The sequence below is a fragment of the Lethenteron reissneri genome, unplaced genomic scaffold, assembly GCF_015708825.2.
Source record: "Lethenteron reissneri isolate LAM-NWPU_2019-01 unplaced genomic scaffold, ASM1570882v1 scaffold_1630, whole genome shotgun sequence".
Taxonomy (NCBI): Eukaryota; Metazoa; Chordata; class Hyperoartia; order Petromyzontiformes; family Petromyzontidae; genus Lethenteron; species Lethenteron reissneri.
This window is the reverse complement of record NW_026891367.1, coordinates 1817748-1843070: the sequence shown is the minus strand read 5'-3', so window position 1 is coordinate 1843070 and position 25323 is coordinate 1817748. Positions and strand designations below refer to the sequence as shown.

The following is a 25323-nucleotide window of genomic DNA, read 5'->3' as shown; positions in this document are numbered from 1 at the left end:
TTCCCCCAAGGGAGTGTTTTTAATATATATTGTTTTAGAATAACGTTATTCTGTAATCTTTATATTTTGCGAAAGTATCGTACAGGTTATCAAATCGCTGTTTCGCCCGAATAACTACCCTTGTAATCAACGACTTGTTTTGGAAAATTTAATCGGATCGCTAATGGCTCTGATGATGATGACAGTTGCTGTGAGAGTTGTATTTTTAAATCCTTTATATTAAGTTCACTTGCTTGCTTGCGCGCTTAGGACCGTACAAATCTTTCGGTCGTTTTTTAACTCACTTCCAATCGAGCTGACATTTTGCACACAGACTCGTTGTGCGTGACAATTTATTTTCGTGAAAATTTTTTCCAAAATTTTCCACTTTTTAGGAATTTTTTTTTTTCATATTTAATTTAAAATATCAATGTGATAAAAATGAAACTCTTACTCAAGAAAAACAGAAATGAATAATAAAATAAAACCGATGCCACGCATATAAAGGATTTATAGTGAAAAACTTTGTTTTTACGGGTTAATTTTTTTCAAATTTTCTTGCCGTGGATTTCATACCTGATGATGATTGCTTGTGTTGCAGTCGAAACGCCGTGAGAATTTTAATCGGATCGCTAATGCCTCTGATGATGACAGTTGCTGTGAGAGTTGTATTTTACCTCGTTACAATGCCATTGGTCAGTCTAGTGAATGGGTGGCACAGATGCTAATGCAACAGCAATGCCATTTCGAGGGTGTGGAGTTTAGCCTGTTATGTACGAAACTTGAGAACCCTAGCTACATACAATGTCTGCTGCCAGTTTTATAGGGCTGAACATTGAAAATGTCTAAGTGTACAATTATTGCGATTACCATGTCTCTATAGTCGTGGTTGAAGAGACATTGTAATGTTTTTAGACTATTTTATCTTTTCCTGTAATTTCTTGAAATTCTCTTTCGGCTGATCTTCTTGGTTCTTTCGGTAAAGTCACGTAGAAGGGAAGTAATAAAATAATAAAAATAAAACATAATAAAATAAAATAATTCTCACGACGTTTCGGCTACAACGCAAGCAGCCGTCTTCAGGTGAAGAATGAGACACTACCAAGCTAGGAGCTTATATATAAGCTGCGTTGGAGGTGGAAGCTGCGTTGGAGGTGGAAGAGCGCCTTAACAAAAAGAATGTGCATATGAAGAGGAATTTAGCATATTCATGGAAAATGCGTAGGTGGTGGGCGGGGGGGTTTCAAAGTCATATTATGCCCATGCATTATGCAGGATCAGCAGCACCAAGGGGGGGTGCAGGGAGTAGCAGTAACAAAGGAAAGGAATGTTAATGATATGTAGCTGCAGTTACTCAACAACCACGTAGAAAACTAAAGTATAAACTACATAAAAACTAAAGTATAAACTGCATAGCACCATCACTATACTTACTATACTCTCCAATAAGCTGAGTTACTAACAGCAAGTAATACATTACAATTCTGCGTCGTAAAAATTATACAATATGCTTCCATCTAAACTTTATTCTCTTACATCACACGAGCATATACCGTACTATATACTGCCATAGATAAACCCAACATTAATGTACATACTGTATTGCTGTAAACCAACCTTTACCTTATACATTTTAATATAACACTATGTATTATTCTACCCACCCTAATGTGTATCGAAATGGTTTATTACGTCCTTCCAATGATTGCTAAGCCAGAATCCATCTTCTTGGTTAAAATTTTCTCTGTGTTTGTATATGTGGATCGCCTCATGAACGAATCTCTCATGATAGCCAGATGGCTTACAAAGAACCTCTGTCTTGGAGAAGTCAATATCATGTGAGCCCACTGAGTTGTAACAGTGATCTGCCACGGCTGAGGTGTTTGTCCTACCGTGTTTCAGGTCAGCTTTATGTTCACGGATGCGGTCCGAGACATGTCGTTTGGTTTCCCCAATGTAACTGCTACCACAGAGGCAACTTAGTTTGTAGACGCCAGGGTACTGTATGTCTGGAACCACATCTTTTACAGACGGTACCAGATCACGGATTTTATGTACTGTGTTGAATCGGACCTGGATCTTGTGTTTAATCAGGATTTTGGAGATCTTTTTGTGACCCAGCAATGTAGGGTAAGGTGATGGTCTTGAAAGGCTCCTCAACAGGATCCTTCTTGATGGTTGGAGTGATGGCTTTGCGGATTGTGTAGTCGGAGTAACCATTAGCCTTAAGAGCTTGGCGTACGTGTTTGAGTTCACTGGCAATGTGTTCATGGTCGGAGATGCATTGGGCTCTATGATATAGAGTCTTGATGAGGGAATTCTTCTGGGATGGATGGTGGTGGGAATCCGGTTTTAGGTAAGCATCCGTATGGGTGGCTTTCCTGTAGACAGAGTGGCTCATTGAACCATCAGGTCTCCTTTTGATTAGGACATCCAAAAAGGGTAGCTTGCCATCTTTTTCGACTTCCATGGTGAATCTGATGGCTGGGTGTATGGAGTTGATGTGGTCGAGAAATTGGTCTAGAGCAGCACGGCCATGTGGCCAGATGACAAAAGTGTCGTCTACGTACCTTTTCCATAAGGTCGGGCGTAGAGTGGCAGTCTGGATGGCGTCCGTCTCAAATTTCTCCATGAAGATGTTGGCTACAACCGGAGATAGGGGGGAGCCCATTGGGGTGCCCTCAGTTTGCTTGTAGAAAGTTTCATTCCAGGTGAAGTATGTATTGGTTAAGCAGTGTCTCACCAGGGGGGGTACCCCAGCATTCAGTCCATGATGAACCAAGTCTTCAATGATTGCGATGGTGTCAGGTACAGGAACCTTGGTGAATAAGGAAACCACATCAAAACTGACAAGCAGGTCGTCTGGGGACAGGGCAATCCCCTTGATTGTCGATACCAGGTCAGTAGAGTTTAGTACCGCAGAGGTGGTTTTTCCAGTGAAAGGCCGTAGGATTTCAGACAAAAAACGAGCCAATTTATAGGTGGGGGAGTTGATAGTAGAGACAATGGGACGAAGAGGAGTATCTTCTTTATGTATCTTTGGCAAGCCGTATAATCTTGGTGGCCTGGCTGCAGAAGGTTTCAACGAGAACTGTTTGGTCTGATCAAATAATGCGGTTGAATCAGAAATGATTTTGTTGGTTTAGTGACGAGGCTGTTGGTGGGGTCTCTTTTTATTTTTGTATAGCTGCCATCGTTGAGTAGTTCTTGAATTTTGTTATTATATTCTATTTTGTCCATGATGACAGTGGCATTGCCTTTGTCGGCTGAGAGGATGACAATGTCATCCCTCTTTTTTAATTGAGCTAATTCAAAACGCTCATCTTTGCTGATGTTGCTAGCTGGCATCTTAGCGTTTTTGAGGGTTGCAGAGATTTCAGATCTTGCTACGTCTGCAGCGATGTGACTCAAGCCCTTGAGAGCTACATCTACTCGAGCAATTATATCATTAACTGGTATGTGTCTAGGTGTGACTGCAAGTTTAGTCCTTTAGCTAAAACGGATTTCAGACCTTCAGAAATAGAACTGTTACTGCGATTTATTACGACTTTGTTAACATCTAGCTTTTCAATGTGTGGGTCCGGTTTCTTGTTTGAGAGGCGGTTGAATTTGGAAATCAAGTTGTCCTTACATTTAGTCGACATAGCGGCAGCTGAAGAGGCAGTCATTTTTTCTACATGTTCCCAATCCGATGTGGACATTGTTGCACTCAAAGATAAGTGTGATTTGTAGAGTGTCTTGTCTAACTGATCTAGTTCGGTGCGCGTAAGTCTGATTTTCTCTGAGATAAGAGCTAAGCTAGTTCTAGACAGAATTCTTTGGCTGGTTAAGTAAAGACATGCCTTACAATGGCTGCCCATAAAAAAAAATTTTCATGCATTTGTTTTCTGAGCCATTTGTTTTAGTGGCCAGGTACTGGGCCGATTCTGCTATGAGACCCGAGTGTGTGCTTCGCCGGGGAGAGATGTAAAATGTAGGTGAAAAATGAAATAAAAATTAATAAAAATAAAAGAATAAAAATCACGACGTTTCGGATGCAACACAAGCTTCCGTCTTCAGGTGAAACAGTCACAGCAAAATATCTGTTTCACCTGAAGACGGAAGCTTGTGTTGCTTCCGAAACGTTGTGATTTTTCTCTTCTTCTTGGTTCTTTCGGTAAAGTCGTCACGTAGAAGGGAAGTAATAAAATAATAAAAATAAAAATAATAAAATAATTCTCACGACGTTTCGGCCACAACGCAAGCAGCCGTCCTCAGGTGAAAACCAGGTCTGTCGGGGAGACAGCGTCTGAATGAAACAGCACACGTGCTTGGATCATGTATATAAGCTGGGTTGGAAGGGGGGGAAAGGGCGCTTCGACAAATAATTTGCATATCAAGAGGAATTTAGCATATTTATGGGAAATGCAGGAATGTGATTAGTACTACTTATGCCCGTGCATTATGCAGGATTTGTGATTTATGCAGGATTTGTGATTTTTATTCTTAAATTTTAATTTCATTTTTTACCTACGTGACTTTACCGAGTATGAATCCTTGCAGTCGCGAAAGCTTCAAATCTCCAAGATATCAAAATGGATGAGCAGTGCATGTGTAGTGACATAAGAAGGGAGGGGCTGCTGTAGGCTCTGGGTTCCCAGGTGGGTCCAGACGCGTAAGCCTCTGGGCGCCAGGCACTGGGTTCCCAGGGGGTCCAGACGCTTTTAAGCCTTTGGGCGCCAGGCGTTGGGTTCCCAGGCGCTTAAGCCTTTTTGGCGCCGCCAACGGGGGGGGGGGGGGGGCTGTGTGTGCTCTGTGGGATGTCTGGTGGCGCACACGGCCCCACCCCTCGTCGGACCAGGCATAAAAGGAGAGCTCCCTGGACGATCGGGGCCCAGTTGTAACTCAAGACCCAAGACCCACGACCAGCCATCTGAAGACCCTGGGATGCTGTGAGAGCCAGTGGTGGGACTCTGGAACTCCCGACTCTACGACCTTGTGAGAGCGAGCGTAGCCAGAGTAGAGTGTCTAGAGTATCTAGGCTGTGTAGCTAGGCTGTGTACCTAGGCTGTAACAGAGTATCAGGACTGTTGGAGTGTTGTATTGTAATAAAGAAGTTACATCTACAAGTGTCTCCGGAACCCGTTACACATGCATCAGGACGATGAGGAGCTGCAACAGCAGCAGCAGCAGCAGTCTCCAAACAATTGGAAGACTCCTTCACGCACCAGGCAGAATGCACCTCAGTCTGTGCAACAGTATCCTCCTGCCTTGGCAGAGGCAGCAACCCAGACTTGTCAGTCTCCACAGGCTCAGCCAGTTAAGCACACCCCACCAGTGCCTAAGGTGTCCACTTCTGGCAGCAGTCAGCGGACCGAGTGGAGAGGCGGCTTCTGATACGAACTCCCAAGGTGATCACTTTGACTGCCCCTTGTTCACACACGCGTGCTGCTGTCTAGCTATTAAGACACATTTGAGGTTTTTGTAAATTATATAATTTCACTAATAGGGGTTTTCACCTTTTTTCTGGCAACAAAACTGACACCTTTTGCAAGGAATCATGCTCACATTAACCACAATACTTGCAGTCAAATGCAAACAAAAAACAATACTCTGATAATGTATGCATTGTCTTTGAAACTGATTGGTCCACACCAGAGACAGCTTTCTTTATAGCCTCGTTTCATATGGCGTTCGACCAGATGACGCCAAGTATTGTGGTTAATGTAAGTATGATTCCTTGCAAAAGGTGTCAGTTTTGTTGCCAGAAAAAAGGGGAAAACCCCTATTAGTATATTTTGGTACTGGTGTAGTGGGTTCGAATTAGGTGCACACACACGCAGCTTGGAGGCAACACTATTTATTAAACGGTGAGTAATATAACGCTGTACATGAGGTGGTGACCACCTTCCTCAACTCACTAACACTCTGGAACACGACACAGACTGGACCAGGCAGGCAACGGCCTGCCTGGCCCAGGACGACGACTCGGACTTGACGACCGATGATGTCTTCACTTCGGAGTACAGTACAACAGCCTCGCTCTGCGTTCACACCACGCTTATATCTGCTTTGGCGTGGCTGGCTCCTCCCCGGCGTGGCTGTCTCTCTCCAGGCCACGCCTCCCTTCCCAGGCCACGCCTCCCTTCCCCCCACGTCTGGGAAGGTCCGGATCCCTCCACCACGTGACTCCCCAGGCACCCCCTTGGGGCCCCCAGCCTTCGTACAGGCCGACACAGTAGTGACCGTTCTATGTCACTACACTGGCAAAGGAGGCCCCATGATGTAGCTGCTCACCCCGAGCCCTTATTACTCTGGTAGTGCGTTGTCTTGAACTGTGCGCCTTTTGGCATCATCTGGTCGAACACCGTATGAGACGAGGCTCCAAAGAAAGCTGTCTCTGGTGTGGACCAATCAGTTTCAAAGACAATGCATACATTATCAGAATATTGTTTATTGTTTGCATTTGACTGCAAGTATTGTGGTTAATGTAAGCATGATTCCTTGCAAAAGGTGTCAGGTTTGTTGCCAGAAAAAAGGGGGAAAACCCTATTCTTGGTTCTTTCGGTAAAGTCACGTAGAAGGGAAGTAATAAAAAAAAACATAATAAAATAATATAATATTTATTATATAATATTATTATATAATATTCTTATATTATTTTATTATATTATTGTATTATTTTATATTATTATATTATTTTATTTTATTATGTTTTATTTTTATTATTTTATTACTTCCCTTCTATGTGACTTTACCAAAAGAACCAAGAAGATGAATCCCTGCAGTCACGAAAGCTTTAAAGGGAAAAACCCTATTAGTATACGGAATGTCAGCGTGTAGATGTGAAGTGATCGTGACTGCAAGGATTCTACTCTTTGGTTTCCGTCGGTAAAGTCACTTCGGTGAGAAAAGAAAACAACTAAAATCACGACGTTTTGAAGGCAACACGAGCCTCCGTCTGCAGGTGGAGTATGAACCCTTGCAGTCACCCGCCCCCCTGCCCTTAGCCGGTGTATATGAGGTGGTGTGTCTCTTAGGGCTCTCTTCACTTGACACGGTCACTTTGCTGTGACGGTTCCATCTGAAGACGGAGGCTTGTGTTGCTTCTGAGACGTCGTGATTTAATTTTGTTGTTTTCTTTTTCACCCACGTGACTTTACCGAAGAAACCGAAGAGTTTGAAATACGAGTGCTTTGGATTACAAACACGTTTTTCGGAACGAATTAAGCTCGCAATCCGAGGTTTTACTGCATAGACGCGTGAGTCGCGTGTGACTATGTGTATTTGCATTCCCCTGTGCCTCCATACTGATGCGTAGGTGGTGTGGATATTCTTCTTGCTGTCTGCGGCTGTCGCTTCCTCTGACGCTTCCTTGCAGAATTGGTCTGATGGAGCAAAGACGCTCAGCGCAGCTCGGGACGACAAGTCAAGAATGCGACCAGCGTGGATACAGCACGGATCCGACTGGAAATTTGACACGGCACCAGAGAACACACACAGGAGAGAAACCATTCAAGTGCAGTGTGTGCGTGAAGGCATTTTCACGGTCATCTGCTCTTAAAGAACACCAGAGAACACACACAGGAGAGAAACCATTCAAGTGCAGTGTGTGTGGGATGGCGTTTGCATGGCCATCAGTTCTTCAGATCCACCAGAGGACACACACGGGAGAGAAACCCTTCAAGTGCACTGTGTGTGGAATGGCGTTTGCACAGTCACATAATCTTGTAATACACGAGAGAATACACACGGGAGAGAAACCCTTCAAGTGTACTCTGTGCGGGAAGCCGTTTGCAGATTCATCTGCTCTTAAAAAACACCAGAGAACACACACGGGAGAAATAGCCTTCAAGTGCAGTGTGTGCGTGAAGGCATTTTCACGGTCATCTGCTCTTAAAGAACACCAGAGAACACACACAGGAGAGAAACCCTTCAAGTGCGCTGTGTGTGGGGTGGCGTTTGCATGGCCATCAGTTCTTCAGATCCACCAGAGGACACACACAGGAGAGAAACCCTTCAAGTGCACTGTGTGTGGAACGGCGTTTGCACAGTCACATAATCTTGTAATACACGAGAAAATACACACGGGAGAGAAACCCTTCAAGTGTACTGTGTGTGGGATGGCGTTTGCACAGTTATATAGTCTTAAAACACACCAGAGAACACACACGGGAGAGAAACCCTTCAAGTGCACTGTGTGTGACAAGGTATTTGCACAGTCACATAATCTTGTAAAACACCAGAGAACACATACGGGAGAGAAACCCTTCAAGTGCAGTGTGTGCGTGAAGCCGTTTGCAGATTCATCTGCTCTTAAAATACACCAGAGAACACACACGGGAGAGAAATCCTTCAAGTGCACCTCCGTGCGGGAAGGCATTTGCACGGTCAGCACATCTTCAAAGACACCAGAGAACACGCAAGCATCAGAAGATCCACCAGGAGTGGAGTGTGAAATCAGCTTGTGAAAGTCAAAGTGCTGCAATGAGCCCATCCCTCGTGAAACAAGAACCGACGACAATCCCAGCTTGGACACTTTGAAAGGTATCGAGGTGAAATATGAAGAGGTGATGGTTAAATGTGAAGAGGTGATGGTGAAATGTGAAGATGAAGATTCAACTCTAAAATGTGACCTTCACATCGATGGTGGCAACGTGAAGCAGGAGGAGACTTCTGACTGTGAGGCCGAGCGAGGCAACTCCCAGCAGTTTGTGGAGGTGGAGGTGTGGGTCGACTTCCTCCGAGACAATACAAAGTCAAATGGAGACCCGGGAGATGTGTAAGCCAGAGACGATGTCGCTCTAAGCTATGCACCTTTCTGTAAAGTCAGACTCTGCCTTCTCGACGGACCTGTTCTCCACCTGAAGACGGCTGCTTGCGTTGTGGCCGAAACGTCGTGAGAATTGTATTTTATTATGTTTTATTTTTATTATTTTATTATTTTCCTTCTACGTGGCGACTTTACCGAAAGAACCAAGAAGATGAATCCCTGCAGTCACGAAAGCTTTAAATCGAAACTGTGCACCTTTGTCACTGGCCTTTAATGACAAGAATGTGAAGTTGAACACTCAGTTCCTGGGTTCAACCTGCAGGGTAAGAGCGGCCAGTCTTTGTGGACCTGTGTATGGGTAGATCTCTCACCAGGAGCGAGAGCCATTTAGCCTCCAAGCATTCACTCTGTTCTCATCATAATTGCATTTATATGGTGCTTGCTTAATTGCCTCGGCAACTCGGGAGTTTTGTATCGTATCTCGTCTCAAACACTCGAAGAGCACCCCAAGTAGCAGCTGCCCCTGTGTGGTACAAGGTGGTGGCCCTACACAGGCCCTAATGTGGACGACAAGAGGCTGCCCGTGGGGGGCGATGATTGATGTGTCATCTTAGTTGTGGAGTTTGTAGGTAATGTTTAGAATTTGCTATATTTTCACTCAGACGCTAGCATGCAATGGCCTACTCGTTTTGAAGGACATTACACTGTAGTATGTTGTACATTCGCTGTGAAGCAGACTGTACTGTTTGGTTTAAAAGCTTCTTGTTAATACGATGTAACGTGATGCAGTACAGGCAGTCCCCGAGTTACGACGATAGTCCCCGAGTTACGCCAATTGAAGTGGCCGTTCAATATTTTGATTGCTTCGCTCCATTGGTGGCGTGGTGGTGGTTTTGTTTGGGGGGGGGGGGGGTGAGCGGTCACTCCGCTGCGTGAGCCTCAGCGGCTCTGTGGGGTCGGTGTTGACTCGTGATGGAGGGGGCTTTTGTTGGGGGGGTCAGATCGCGTTGATGTATCAATGTTGTGTCGTTAAACCCGCCAACACCCGGCACAGCCAACTCGTGAGGGTTGTCACGTAAACAGAACGTGGCCAATTCGTCACGAGTACAGCACTAGTGTGTAGTGTAGTGTGTAGTGTATAGTAGTGTATAGTAGTATATAGCGTAGTGTATAGTGTAGTGTATAGTAGTGTGTAGTGTATAGTAGTGTATAGTGTAGTGTATAGTAGTGTATAGTGTAGTGTATAGTAGTGTATAGTAGTGTATAGTGTAGTGTATAGTATAGTGTATAGTGTAGTGTATAGTATAGTGTATAGTGTAGTGTATAGTAGTGTATAGTGTAGTGTATAGTAGTGTATAGTGTAGTGTATAGTAGTGTATAGTAGTGTATAGTGTAGTGTATAATGTAGTGTATAGTAGTGTATAGTGTAGTGTATAGTGTAGATATGTAGTGTGTAGTGTATAGTAGTGTAGTGTATAGTGCAGTGTGTAGTGTATAGTAGTGTTAAGTCCTTTATGTAAAAATGTCGTTTTTGCAAATCTGCTGCGTGAATGACAAGCGGGAATTTATTATTGATTAATTTCGCTATGCCAGCTAATGAACCTTTTCGAATTTGACATGTAGTGTTTTACAAATGTCACATTTTTTTGCGTTTTTTCTGTTATCGGTTTTAAAGTTTGAACGAAAAAACGATGTTTCATGTTCAGCTGAATTGTTGTTTGTTTTTTCGGTAAAGTCATCACGTAGAAGGGAAGTAATACAATAATCTAAATAAAGCATAATAAATTATTTAATAAAATAATAAAAATAAAACATAATAAAATAATTATAAAATAATTATTTTCTTCTTGGTTCTTTCGGTAAAGTCTTCACGTAGAAGGAAAATAATAAAATAATAAAAATAAAACATAAAATAAAGTAATTATTTTATTTAAATAAAGTAATTATTTTATTATGTTTAATTTTTATTATTTTATTATTTTCCTTCTACGTGATGACTTTACCGAAAGAACCAAGAAGATGAATCCCTGCAGTCACGAAAGCTTTAAATCAGTTGACGTTACACAACATGGAAATACATTATTTTGAACTCAAAAGCACGTAATAGAAAGAAAAACACCTCAACAATTCCTTGCTGTGGGTAAGCCGTGTTGCTGGTTGCGTACACACACACAAGCACACAGTCCCATCTTAGTAACAACAATGCAAATATGCTGATAAATACTCTGTTTCTTTCGCTAAAGCCACATAGGTATAAAAAAAATTAACCCGTAAAAACAAAGTTTTTCACTATAAATCCTTTATATGCGTGGCATCGGTTTTATTTTATTATTCAATTCTGTTTTTCTTGAGTAAGAGTTTCATTTTTATCACATTGATATTTTAAATTAAATATGAAAAAAATTTTTTCCTAAAAAGTGGAAAATTTTTGAAAAAAAATTTCACGAAAATAAATTGTCACGCACAACGAGTCTGTGTGCAAAATGTCAGCTCGATTGGATCACGGGAAGTGGGTTAAAAAACGACCGAAAGATTTGCACGGTCGTAAGCGCGCAAGCAAGCAAGTGAACTTAATAAAAAAAGATTTAATAAACAAAACTAAAGCACGACGTTTCGATTGCAACACAAGCAATCATCATCATCATCAGGTGGGAAAACCACAGCGAGAACATTGTTTTGCTACCTACGTGACTTTACCAAAAGAACCAAAGAGTACGGATCGCTGCAGTGACGTCAACGTCAACTCCAGATCGCTGACAACCAAATCGTCCGTCGTGCCAGGCCGCCATGTTGGCCGGGTGGGTGGGCAGCACGCGCCACGGGCGGACAGAGCCCTGATTGGCTGAGAGCCGCGCGTGCGTCACGCCTCCCTCCCATTGGCTGCTGCTGCTGCCGCCGGTCAACTCACCCGCCTACGTGGTCAGAACGTGACCTCAGCAACAGCTGCGACGTTCGTTTCAACGCCCCAGGCGTCTCCTCTCTCTCACCTCTCTCTCGTTTGCCTTCCTTACGACGCTTTGCTCGACATTGTTTGTGTTGCTCTACACCAACTGCTGCTGCTGCAGGTTCGACGGCGGCTGGTGAATCCCGTAGCGGGTACGTGGCCAAACACGCGTCTCCTCCTCCCTGTGCTACTCAGCGCTCACGCTCTTGACAGACAACTTGATCTCGTCCACATGTCTTAGCCACTCGGCGTTGTTGGATATGGACGTGATGAGTAATGTTACTAACTTTTTTAAAACACACGCGTTAATGAAATGTACCCTGCTGTTTGTAGATTTGAAGCTTTCGTGACTGCAAGGATTCATATTCTTAGGTTTTTTCGGTAAAGTCACGTAGAAGGGAAATAATAAAATAAAAAGTAAAACATAATAAAATAATATAATATCTTTTAATGTTTCATTTTTATTATTTTATTATTTTTATTAATAATATAACAATATTTTTTTTCATGTTTTATTTTTATTTTATTATTTTCATTAATAATATAATAGAATATATTTTTAATGTTTTATTTTTATTAGTTTATTATTTTTCTTCTACGTCACTTTACCGAAAGAAACAAGAAGATGTATCCTACTATTTCTAGATTTGAAGCTTTCGTGACTGCAATGATTCATATTCTTAGGTTTTTTCGGTAAAGTCACGTAGAAAGGAAATAATAAAATAAATAAATAAAGCAATAAAATAATATATTATTATGTTTTATTTTATTAACAATATATATTTTTTTATTGTTTAATTTTTATTATTTTATTATTTTCCTTCTACGTCACTTTACCGAAAGAACCAAGAAGATGTACCCTACTATTTCTAGATTTGAAGCTTTCTTGACTGCAAGGATTCATATTCTTAGGTTTTTTTGCTAAAGTCACGTAGGTAAAAAAATTAAAATTAATAAAGTAAAATAAAATAAAATAAAATCACGACGTTTCGGAGGCAACACAAGCTTCCGTCTTCAGGTGGAACCATCACAGCACGCTTACTGTATCAAGTAACTTATTTTACTTTTATAAATTTTAATTTTTTACCTACGTGACTTTACCGAAAAATTCTATGTACCGTACGAGTAATGGAAGAACTCCAGCAAGTGACCCCGAGGCTTGCCGTGACACTATACACTTCTACACGATACACTACACTATACACTACTATACACTACACTGTTCACTACTATACACTTACACTATACACTGCTACACGATACACTACACTATACACTACTATACACTACTATACACTACACTATACACTACTATACACTACACTATACACTACACTATACACTACTATACACTACACTATACACTACTATACACTACACGAAACACTACTATACACTACACTATTCACTACTATACACTTACACTATACACTGCTGCAAAGGTCCAGGCCAGAAAAACATGTTGTTGTTGTTGTTGACCAGTGTTATAAACACTTGATGTTTGTGTCTAGCAACGAGGCGGCTTGCACTAAAGTATGTCAAACACTTCGCCGCATTTCACCGTGGCACTCTATTCATTGATGGCCGTCGAGCGCGTCATCTCAAGCAACTTGACAAGGCCAAGATCACATCTCCATTCATATAAAAGGCAAAGTCGTGATTGTGTTTGTTCAAAATGTTTAGCGTACTTCCCGACATGCAACAAACTTGAAATTTGCCATGTGGGTACTTTCCAAACTGGACACCGTGTACAAATTATAAAAATACTCTTTTTTGGGGGTTGGAACTCAATAATGCAGTTATTTTTTGCACGGCAAGTGAGTTGTGATGTCAAATCCGCGCACGTGGAAGCGTAACGCAATGTAGTGTAGCGGGTAGCGCTACGCCGCGCTACGAAACCGGCGACCCGAGTTCGATTCCCGCTCACGGCCACCGCCGGTGACGATTATTTTAACCGCTCCTGGGCCTCCCCTAGGTCGACTCAGCCTCAAACGAGTAACTGGCGTGGTGTGTGAACATCGCCAGTGGGGGGACAAAGGCGGCCGGGCGTGGTTCATCCAAGCCCCCAGGCGAAACCGGGTAGTGAAGCTAGTCTCGCTATTGATTATGCATCGTCAATTTTTCCATTTTCCGGTCACAATTTCATTTACACAACTTAAAATATCCGAATAAAAAAATCACAACGAACAGTTCTTCCCCCCCATCACCTGCTTCCCCACGTCGTCGTTTTTAAATCCTTGATATTAAGTTCACTTGCTTGCTTGCTTAGGACCGTGCAAATCTTTCGGTCGTTTTTTAACCCACTTCCCGTGATCCAATCGAGCTGACATTTTGCACACAGACTCGTTGTGCGTGACAATTAATGTTCGTGAAAAATTTTTTCCCAAAATTTTGTTTTTGCGGGTTATACTTGTTATCAAGCGTTGCCTTATTCCTGCTCGACCCTCTCCCCCCTTCGTCTCCCCAGCAATTCCGACTCCTCGGCCGGCGCCGTCCACGCACGCAGCTCGTGCCCCGGCTCGCCCCGACCCGGACAAATGGATCCTCTCGGCGCCGCCCTCGTCTGCCTGTGCTGCGCCGTCACCGTCGCCGCCTCCGCCCGCCGCTCCCCGCCGGCGCCCCCGCGCTACTCGGTCCGCGAAGAGGAGCCGCCGGGGACGCTGGTGGGGAAACTGGCCCGCGACCTGGGCCTCACCGCCGAGCAATTCCGAGCGCGCCGATTCCGAGCGCTGCGGGGCACCAACGGCTCCGACTACCTCGCCGTGAGCGCCGACAGCGGCGAGGTGTGGGTGCGCCGGCGCCTCGACCGCGAGGCCGCGTGCCGCCGGGCGAGCGCTGCTGGCTCGGGCTGCTCCCTGCTGCTCGGCGCCGTCCTGGAGCGGCCCGCCGAGCTGGTGCGCGTCGTCGTCGACGTGCTGGACGTCAACGACCACGCGCCGCGCTTCCCGGCCGAGAGCGCCCTCCTCGAGGTCGCCGAGAGCGCCGCGGTCGGCACGCGCTTCGCGCTGGACGGCGCCCGCGACCCCGACACCGGCGCCAACGCGCTGCGGGGCTACGCCATGGAGCCCGACGACGGCGCCTTCGCCCTGGAGACGCGCGACGGCGGCGGCGGCGCTTTGTCGCCCGTGCTGGTGGTGCGCCGCGCCCTGGACCGCGAGCGCCGGGCCGCGCACGAGTACGTGCTCACCGCGCTGGACGGGGGCCGCCCGCCGCTCAGCGGCACGGTCCTGCTCACCGTGCGCCTCCTCGACACCAACGACAACGCGCCCGCCTTCGAGCGGCCCGTGTACCGGGCGCTGGTGCCCGAGGACGCGCCGGCGGGCACGCTGGTCGCGCGGCTCCACGCGTGGGACCCGGACGATGGCGCCAACGGGGAGGTGGAGTACGCGGCGATGCTGGGGGCGCACGAGACGGCGCGCACCCTCTTCGCGGTTGACTCGCGCTCGGGCCTAGTCACCCTCGTGGGGGCCCTGGACCACGAGGAGGCCGACTCCCACGAGATGCACGTGCGGGCGCGCGACCGGGGGCCCGACTCCGTCCCCGCTTACGCCACGGTGCTGGTGCGCGTCCTGGACGTGAACGACAACGCGCCCGTCGTGCGGCTGCTCGGCCCGACCGGCGACGCCGCGGCGGACTCCGCGGCCGCCGTCGTCGGCGTGTCCCGGGGGGCATCGCCCGGCCACGTCGTGGCCTTCGTCCGCATCCGGGACCGAGACTCGGGCGCCAACGGGCGCGTGACCTGCACGCTCGAGGGCGCGTCGGCCGCGGGGCCCGGCGCGGCGCCGCCGTTCACGCTCCGCGCCTGGGACGGGGGCGAGGTGTACGCGCTGGCAACGGCGACGCGGCTGGACCGCGGGGCGACCGCCGCCGCCGAGTACAACCTGACGGTGGTGGCGCGGGACGACGGAGCGCCGCCGCTCGTGTCGGTCAAGACGTTCACGGTGCGCGTCACGGACACGCGCCCCGAGGGCCGGCTCCCGGATGACGACGGCGGGGACGACGACGGGGACGGGGACGATGCCTTCGCGACGCCGTTCGTCACGGACGCGCGCCCCGAGGGCCGGCTCCCGGACGACAGCGACGGGGACGACGGCGACGACGGCGACGGCGCCTTCGCGACGCCGTTCGTCGCGGTCGTGGCGCTGGCCGTGGCGTCGTGCGTCCTGAACGTGGCCGCGGTGGCGGTGGTGCTGCGCTGCAAGCGGGAGAACAAGGAGTTACGCACCTACCACTGCGGCGCGGCCAGGACGCCGGCGCGTGACGAGCCGGGGGCGGCCGCCCGCTCCGGCGGCGAGGCGGCATCCGCCACCGCGCCCAACGCCTACGAGGACAAGTCCTTCCTGCCCTCGGAGGCGGCGGGCGCGGCAACGCCGGCGCTTGGCAAGCCCCCGCGTCGCCACCCTCTGCGCCGTGTGCCTGGCCGGCACGACCTCACACAGGTAGGTGATGCGCCGACGCAAGACGGCCCCCTTTTGAAAATGACCGCACGGGCCCGGGGAGGCCCGCCAAGCACTCCCCGCTGAACTTTCACTGCCGCGGCAATAACTTAAGAAATCTTGAGAATCAATCATCCGTCACGAATCGTCATCCGCCCCCCTACGCACAATGCAGCGTGCGCGGGGAGGGGGGAATGACGTGTTTTTTTCCACGCATATCTCCGTAGACTGTCCGCGAAATTAAATTGCAATCAAGTATAAAATATAGGCGCATTGTGTACGGTCGATTGAGTTTGCCGAAATTTCATCTGCATGCATTTTACTCCGGTTATCAATTATAATATAAAGCAACTGATTTAAAGCTTTCGTGACTGCAGGGATTCATCTTCTTGGTTCTTTCGCTAAAGTCACGTAGAAGGGAAGTAATAAAATATTATTATGTTTTATTTTTATTATTTTATTACTTCCCTTCTACATGACTTTACCGAAAGAACCAAGAAGACAAAGCAACTGAATCGGAGAGGTTCATGGTTCGACCTCTACGCAAACCAACGTCCCTCAATCAGCAGCACGAAGGGGGGGTGGGTGGGTTCCCACGCGTACCTGCGATCTGCTGGTGGCAGATGCTTAAGAGACTCAGAGAAGCGGATATAATGAGGAGGCACATTCGAAGGTACGAATCGTGGTGCCACGCGTATTAAACGCTCGCTGAGATCCGAGCACTCCTTTTGGCGAGCTTAATATACGTGTAATAATGGTCATTGAGGCGACTCCTGGAATCTGGTCTTTATTTCACTTTTCATGAACAGCTTTCCTTCACGCTGCTGACAGGCAGCGTGAGAGGGACAGACAGACAGAGAGAGACGCACTGCCACGTGGCAACCCGGAGCCCCGCTCCCGCGTGGCCCCCTTCCTCCGTTCGTTCCCGTTCTGACCACGTGTCGCTCGTCTCCACCCCTATTTAATACCCGGGTCACGTGGTACGTTTCCACCAAACCTGGTTAGCCTCCATGGATTCTTCCAGACTCCATCGTAGGCTCCCGGGACCACGCCCCTGACTCGTCTCCCCATTGGCCGTGGCTAAAGCCAGCAGAACCAATCATCTACAAACAGCTGTCAGCTTGCCATGACGTCAGGGCCACGCCCCTAGGCTTCCCCCCATTGGCTGTGGACCAGGACCGGTAGAGCCAATCATCGTGACGAGTTGTGATAGGTCAGTGAGCCGGATATATCCTCACGTTACACATGTTTAAAGAACACGAAACCCGTGGTACCAGCGAGGACCCTTCTTCAAACGTGCGAGCGTGCGTGCGTGCGTGCAAGCGAGCGTGCGTGCGCTCTCTGCACAAGGGGTCTGCGTGCCCATTCATGGACAGACGTCGGCACAATGACCCTGCTGCGTACGGATTGCTCCTGTTACTAAACAAAACGGTGAATGTTGCAATCTTCCGTGGTGAGAATGGAAGTGAAGAAAATGTCTCGCGCTGGCGATATACAAAACTAACAGATTTAACGTGCACATACGCGGCGCTTGCCCGCACGCGATCGTGAGTTCGAAGTGCGTGAATGACGGTGGCGTGCCCCCGTTGATCTTTTGCAGGGCAACGACAATTTCAATCGACAGCAGCAGCAGCAGACGTCTGGAAGGTGAGCGTTTACCGCGTCACACACGCGAACCCTTCATTTGTTCAGCAATCCGGCCTCAAAATCATCAAACTCTTAGGTTTTTTTTTTTTCCGGTAAAGTCACCACGTAGGTAAAAAAAAAAATTAAAAGTTAATAAAAGTAATAATGGAAATAAAATAAAATAATAAATCACGACGTTTCGGAGGCAACACAAGTCTCCGTCACAGATAAAAATTACTGCATCAAAATCAAGTTCCGTTTTGCGCCGGTAATTTGCAGACTGAGCGGATGTCGTGACTTTGCGGTGCATTTAGACAACAACAACAACATCTAGACAACAACATCTAGACAACAACATTTAGACAACAACAACAACAACACCCCATGGGAGAGGAGCAGTGGGAAGGCGGTGTTGTGCGTTGGCAGAATGCCGTGCTCTGAGGCAGAGGTCACAACCGCGTACCCGATACCCGTACCCTACCGATACCCGTACCCTACCCGATACCCGGCTACCCGTGACCGGCCGGGTATGGGTAGAACGTGAGTCACTGGTGAGTCACCGCTTGTCACTCATTTCCCAACGTCTTGTCTCTTCTCACAATTCAAGTTCCTAGAATCAACCCACCCGCGCCTACAACATGGTTTCATCCCAGAGGTCGCAATCAGGTACCCGATACCCGTACCCAGCCAGGTACGGGTAGGGTACAGGTACGGCCGGGTACGGGTACCCGTTTGCGACCCTGGTGCGGCCGGGTACGGGTAAGGAATCAAAACCCGTTTGCGACCTCTGCTCTGAGGTGGCCATATTTCCTGGCAAATGCTAAAACAGTCGGGATGCGGCGAGTGTTCAATTAAATGCCGGTTGTGGGAAATCCAAAATGTAAAAAAGAATTCCAATGCCGACCAGTCTGTATAATTAACGCTCGGTCACTATCGCCTTCAGTGAGAAACTTTGAAAGCTCAGCATGTCGGCCTTGGCTAAATGTCATCCGGAGCCATGTTGGCACAATGTGTGTGTCTATTCACATCAGAAGAATGTACGGCGTTTATTTTTCAGAAAATAAAATAAAACTCGGCAGGCACACGCACAGCCCGTAGCGTCTGAAAATATCCTTTAGCTGATAAACAACTCGCTCCTAATACGGCACGCGACGGCGTTTTGAAAGGATTTGGGGGAGTCTCGCTCCAGAAATCTCTGCACGCGCTTGGGCACTCAAGCTCTTTGTAAGCTTGCAGCGGCACCCGTCAGAGCCAGTCCACAATCCCCCTTGTGCAGAGAGCTGGCGCTCTTTCACACTCTTTGGTTACGTAGTTAAAAAATTAAATAAAAATTCCGCCCCCCCGTTTTAACTCACTGGCCATCTTCTGCATCATAAGAAATGATGTTACCAGCTTGTCCCCCCCCCACCCACCCTGGCTCCTCCCCCCCACCAGCTTGTCCCCCCCCCCACCCACGACCCACCCTGGCCCCTCCCCCCCACCAGCTTGTCCCCCCCACCCACGGCCCCCCCTGGCCCCCCTCAGGCTGTATATAATCTCGTGTCTCTTAGAGTTGTCTTCACTTGATGTAGTAATTCTGCTGTGACAGTTCCACCTGAAGACGGAAGCTCGTGTTGCCTCCGAAACGATTCAATTTAGTTGTTTTTAAATCCTTTATATTAAGTTGACTTGCTTGCTTGCTTGCGCGCTTACGACCGTGCAAATCTTTCGGTCGTTTTTTAACCCACTTCCCGTGATCCAATCGAGCTGACATTTTGCACACAGACTCGTTGTGCGTGACGCTTGATTTTCGTGAAAAATTTTTTCCAAAATTTTATACTTTTTAGGAAAAAAAAATTCATATTTAATTTAAAATAGCAATGTGATAAAAATGAAACTCTTACTCAAGAAAAACAGAAATGAATAATAAAATATAACCGATGCCACGCATATAAAGGATTTATAGTGAAAAACTTTGTTTTTACGGGTACATTTTTTTTCCCATTTATTTTATTCTTTAACTACGTGACTTTACCGAAAAAACCAAAGTGTATGATTAACTAACACATTTAACGGGCACTTACGCAGCGCCTTGCCCGTCCGCACGCGATCGTGAATGCGCAGTGCGTGAATGGCGGTGGCGTGCCCCCGTTGATCTTTTGCAGAGGCCTTGCTGTTTCTTGGAGCCCAACAATCGACTGCAGCAGCAGTCCAGAAGGTGAGCAGCGTTTAGCGCGCCGCACACACGAACCCTTCACTTCTTCAGCGTCCGGCCTCGAAATCAAGTTCCATTTTGCGCCGGTAATTTGCGGACGGACAATAACAACACCATGGGAGAGGAGCGGTGGGAAGGCGCTATTGTGAGTTGGCAGAATCCCGTGCTACGAGGTGGCAACATTTCCTGGCAAATGTGTTCAATTAAATGCCGGTTGTGAGAAATCCAACATGAAAAAAAAATCGAATTCATATTCTTAGGTTTTTTCGGTAAAGTCACGTAGGTAAAAAAAATTAAAATTAATAAAAGCAAAATAAAATTAAAATCACGACGTTTTGGAGGCAACACAAGCTTCCGTCTTCAGGTGGAACCGTCACAGCCACGACAGCTGTATCAATTTTATTTTTACCTACGTGACTTTACCGAAAAAACCTAAGAATATGAATCCTTGCAGTCACGAAAGCTTCAAATCTAAAAATTCCAAAGCCTACCAATTGATAAATGACGCTCGTTGACCATCGCCTTCAGTGAGAACGTTTAAAAGCTCACCATTTGGGCCTTGCCTCATGTTATCCGGAGCCACGTTACGTGCCGCGCTATTTATTTCCGAGTGGCTTTTTCACGTGTACGTGTGTATGTTATCTATCTGGATTATCCGGCTGAAAATGGATGTAGAATTGAGCCAAGCAAGCGAAAAACAAGAGAGAAAACAACAACAAAAATTAACCCGTAAAAAAAAGTTTTTCACTATAATCCTTTATATGCGTGGCATCGGTTTATTTTATTATTCATTTCTGTTTTTCGTGAGTAAGAGTTTCATTTTCATCACATTGGTATTTTAAATTAAATATAAGGGAAGTCGTATATAAGGATTATAAGGTTTTCAGTTTTTGTATGATTGTTTATATTGTACATTTTTGTTGTTTTCTTGAATCATTTTCTGTGTTTAGGAAAATATACGATTGTGTTAGTGAAACATTTTTTTTCCTACAAGTGGAAAATTTTGGAAAGAAATTTTCACGAAAATAAATCGTCACGCAACAACGAGTCTGTGTGCACAATGTCAGCTCGATTGGATCACGGGAAGTGGGTTAAAAAACGACCAAAAGATTTGCACGGTCGTAAGCGTGCAAGCAAGCAAGCAAGTGAACTTAATATAAAGGATTTAAAATGACACGTTAAATAGACCAAAATCACAGGACCTGTGTCATGGGTGCTGTGTATTTCAGTTGCACGTGTAGTGGGTTCAAATGGGACGCGCACGTAATCGGAGGCACGCTTATTGATTCAACTTTGTCAGTCACAGGCCGCGTATGTAACACTTGAAGGGCCAACGGCCCCTTCACCCGGACTTGTCAGGGATATCCCCCCCAGCGCTATCATCCACAACTCATCTGGCCCCAGTTCCTCCACTAGGGTGCTAGGGGAGGCTCTCTGATCCGGCCCTGGTTCAGCACGGATCACGGCACTCGACCATCGGATTGGCCACGGCTCACGGCGATGACGACGGGATAGCGCCGCGGCGGTGAAGACGTCGCCATCTCTTGCAGGTGACGGTGACGGCCGGTCCGAGGCTCTGGACCGCTCGAGCCCGTGCCGGACGCCCAACTTGGACGGAGTCGAGGGTAGGCCGGCGGCGACGGCGGCGGCGCTTGCCGCGAGGGGGTCGACGTGGCCGTGGCGACGGGCGACGGACAACACCCCCGCGGGCGGCCCCCGCCGCGCCCCCCCACGCTCTCCACGATCGGCGAGGAAGACTCGGAGCACGGGGCGCCCACCCCGAGCGCCGGCCGGCGCCACCAGCCAGTAAATATCACCGAGTGTCCGTGTCACATGTGCCTGGGGCAGCTAACGGTGACCGAAGGAAGCCGCTTCCTCGTTCTCGTCTTTTGATGGCGTTCCATTTCATATGCCGCATCTCACACGCACACACACGCACACACACACGCACAACCACACACACAACCACGACACCACCGCACACACACAACGCACACACACACCACACGCACACACACACGCACACACGCACACGCACACATCACGCCACCGGCACACGACACAGAAACGCACACACACACGCACACACCACACGCACACACCACACCGCACACACGACACACCGCGCACACCTACACCCGCACACCCACACGCACACACACACAACACACACGCACCACACACACACGACACACACACACACACGCACAAACCACACACGCACCCCACCCACACTCACACACGCACTCACCTCACGCACGCCACACGCACACGCCACACACACCGCACACGCACACACGACACGCCGCACACACAGCACACACGCACACACAGCGCACACACACGCACACACACACGCACACACAACACACACACGCACACACCACACACACACGCGCACACACACGCACACACACGCACACACACGCACACACACACGCACACACACACGCACACACACGCACACACACACACACACACGCACACACACACACGCACACACGCACACACACGCACACACACGCACACACCACACACGCGCACACACGCACACACACGCACACACACACGCACGCACACACACGACACACGCACACACACACGCACACACACGCACGCACGCACACACACACACACGCACACGCACACACAACGCACACACACGCACACACCGCACACACACGCACACACCACACACACACGCACACACACAACACACGCACACACACAGACACACGCACACACACACACACACACAGCACACCACAGACACACGCACACACACGCACACACACAGACACACGCACAGACACACGCACACACACGCACACACACACGCACACACACGCACACACACACACGCACAGACACACACCACACCACACACACACGCACGCACACACACGCATAACACACACCAAAGAGGTCGCCAGTTCGATCTCCTGGCACAGCAGAGAGGATCAATGTGTGTGTGGGGGGGGAGGCGGTGTAAAGTTTCTTCAATGACCCCTGCCTCTGCTGTCCACCCAGCCAGCATGCATTGTGCTGCATCACCACCAGTCAGTCGATTGGCAGGTCACATGTTATCTAGCAGGGGGTAGAATTGTGGGTTAACCCCCGCCCCCCCACCTCTTCTAAGATACGCGGCCGGCGTAGAAAGGGCAGGTTAAGGGGCTATCCGGAGCTCCCTACGTTGGGGGCGCCATGTTGCCAGCGCTTTGGCACGACTGAAGAAATTGCAGGGCTGTACCTTTACCTTCATCCTTGTTGACGCCACCATCGACGTTTTACGAGTTGCGTATTTACGGTTTGTGTCTAGAGCGCCAGTGGTTCTTAACATTTTTGGAGGTACCGAACCCCACCAGTTTCACGTGCGCATTCACCGAACCCTTATTAATTGGAAAAATAAAATATGATTTTTTCAAATTCCAAACATAGGTACATGTTTTACTGGTGCACAATCATACGAGTCGGGTGTGTGTCTTAACCTCCGCCGAACCCCTGACACTGACTCACCGAACCCTTGGGGTTCGATGGAACCCAGGTTAAGAACCACTGGCTCTAAACCAAAGAAGAAGCTAATTCAAATGGCGCTCGGCATCGCCATGAACATTTGTTTAATGGTGAGGAGCCTATGTATTTCCACTATTTTGTTGTTGTTTGTTTTGGTCGATGACAATCTCATTTCTAAGTGAAGGTTATTGACAGAACAAGCAAACGCGTGAGCGCTTGGCTGAAGCGTACTAATGAGCAGATTGTATAAACATATTTGCATTCCTATCACACGTTTTTTATTTTTCCCCGCAGCAATTACTCTAAATGCAAAGGCATGTTTTAATAAGATATTGTTACGTAACAATTCCAGGTTAATGTTGTTTGGTGAACCAAAGCAGGAATTGGCACTTCTTCAATGACTGCATCTATAACTCTGAACCGTGATGTAGGGAAAACTCAAAGGTGGCAGCGGCAATATTCACTTGCAGCAGGGCAGCTACAAGCCGCTCTCTTGTTCGTTGTTGAATCGGTTAAAAGTGGTCACCGAATTTGGGCTTTTCTTTCTTTTTTCCAAAGCAACACATTCTAGTTATGCTTGTTTTGTTAAAAAACTATAATTCATGAAAACAAGCAGTTAACTCCAATGTATGGTTGTTGTTGTTGTTTTAGATGTAAATAATGTTTTATTATATATATGCAAATGTTGGCTATAGATTGCATTCATTTGTTAACCAACAAATTAAATATTCAATCCATCAATTCATTGTCTTTATTTTCATGCAGGTGATGGTTTGTTCAGACTACAAGTCTCTTTATCGAGGGAGATTTGTGTTGCAAAACTATTCAGCCAGTCGAGGGGCAGCTGCAAAGTTGTAGACAAGTCATCTGAATGGCAGTCCACAATTTGAATGTCAGCCACATCTTTCTTGCCGGCTCTGTCAATTGGCATTAATTTCTACAAAATCATTTGAGTTGTGCATCAGCTGTCTGAAGCATGTTTGGCAAGTTGCGAATTTATTGTTGAGAGTGCAACACAATAGAATGAAGAGCCAATGTGACGATTATCTGAACCGGTTCTGGGCATCCCCTAGGTGGACTCAGCCTCAAATGAGTACCTGGTGCGGTGTGTAGTAAACATCGCCACTGGGGAGACAAAGGCGGTCGGGCGTGGTGCTGGCCACCCACCCCCTCGTGTGCCGTGCCGGCCTTCATAGGTGCTCGCTAACAGTACTTGCCCCTACAGTCTGTTACAGGCTACACGGTGTATCTTTGTCTGTATCTGTGTGTCAATTGTTTCTGTGTCCATGTGTGTGTGGAGCGGTATTTTAGTGGTGAGCGCTGTAATATTTCCCCACCACGGCTCACATCAGTGGCGAGTGATATCAGCATTGGTCCTGGACCTCGTCTAGGTTGACTCAGCCTTTAAACGAGTCCCCAGTGCGGTGTATAAATACCGCCACTGCTGGGGGGACAACAGCAGCTGAGCCACGCCAGTCTGCAGAGGTGCGATTGCTCGTGGTTCTGCGTGTGTCGTTGTCTGTCGTGGTTAGCGGCCTGCGCTACAAACCCGGCAAACTCGAGTCTGCTTCCTGCTCACGGCCAACACCGGTGACGATTGTTTGAACCGGTTCTGAGTCTCCCCTAGGTCGACTCAACCTTAAACGAGTACCTGGTGTGGTGTGTAACTGTAGTGGTGGTATTGACGTGCGCGACAGTGATGGATCAGGGGCGGGGGTTGGGCACGCGATGTGGGCGTGGTATGGACGCGGCGCCGGTGGTAGGCGCGCTGACACAAGCTGGGAAAAGAGGATCGTAGCGAGTGCGCAGTGATTGGTCAGATAAGATGGGTGCTCTCAGCGACGTCCGCAGGAGGGGTAAAGGGGGACGCGCGAGAGCA

General features: G+C 47.8%; 1 protein-coding gene across 1 annotated transcript in view; it reads left to right on the top strand.

Moving 5' to 3' along the window:
* Positions 1–7451: 7451 nt before the first annotated feature.
* Positions 7452–25323, top strand: part of LOC133362855 (zinc finger protein 271-like) — a gene marked incomplete at its 5' end in the record, with an annotated part of 43801 nt that continues 25929 nt past the window's right edge. Inside the window, one exon of the mRNA XM_061581796.1 lies at positions 7452–8240. Coding sequence (XP_061437780.1) covers positions 7452–8240 — 789 coding nt within the window. The remainder of the gene's footprint in view (positions 8241–25323) is intronic.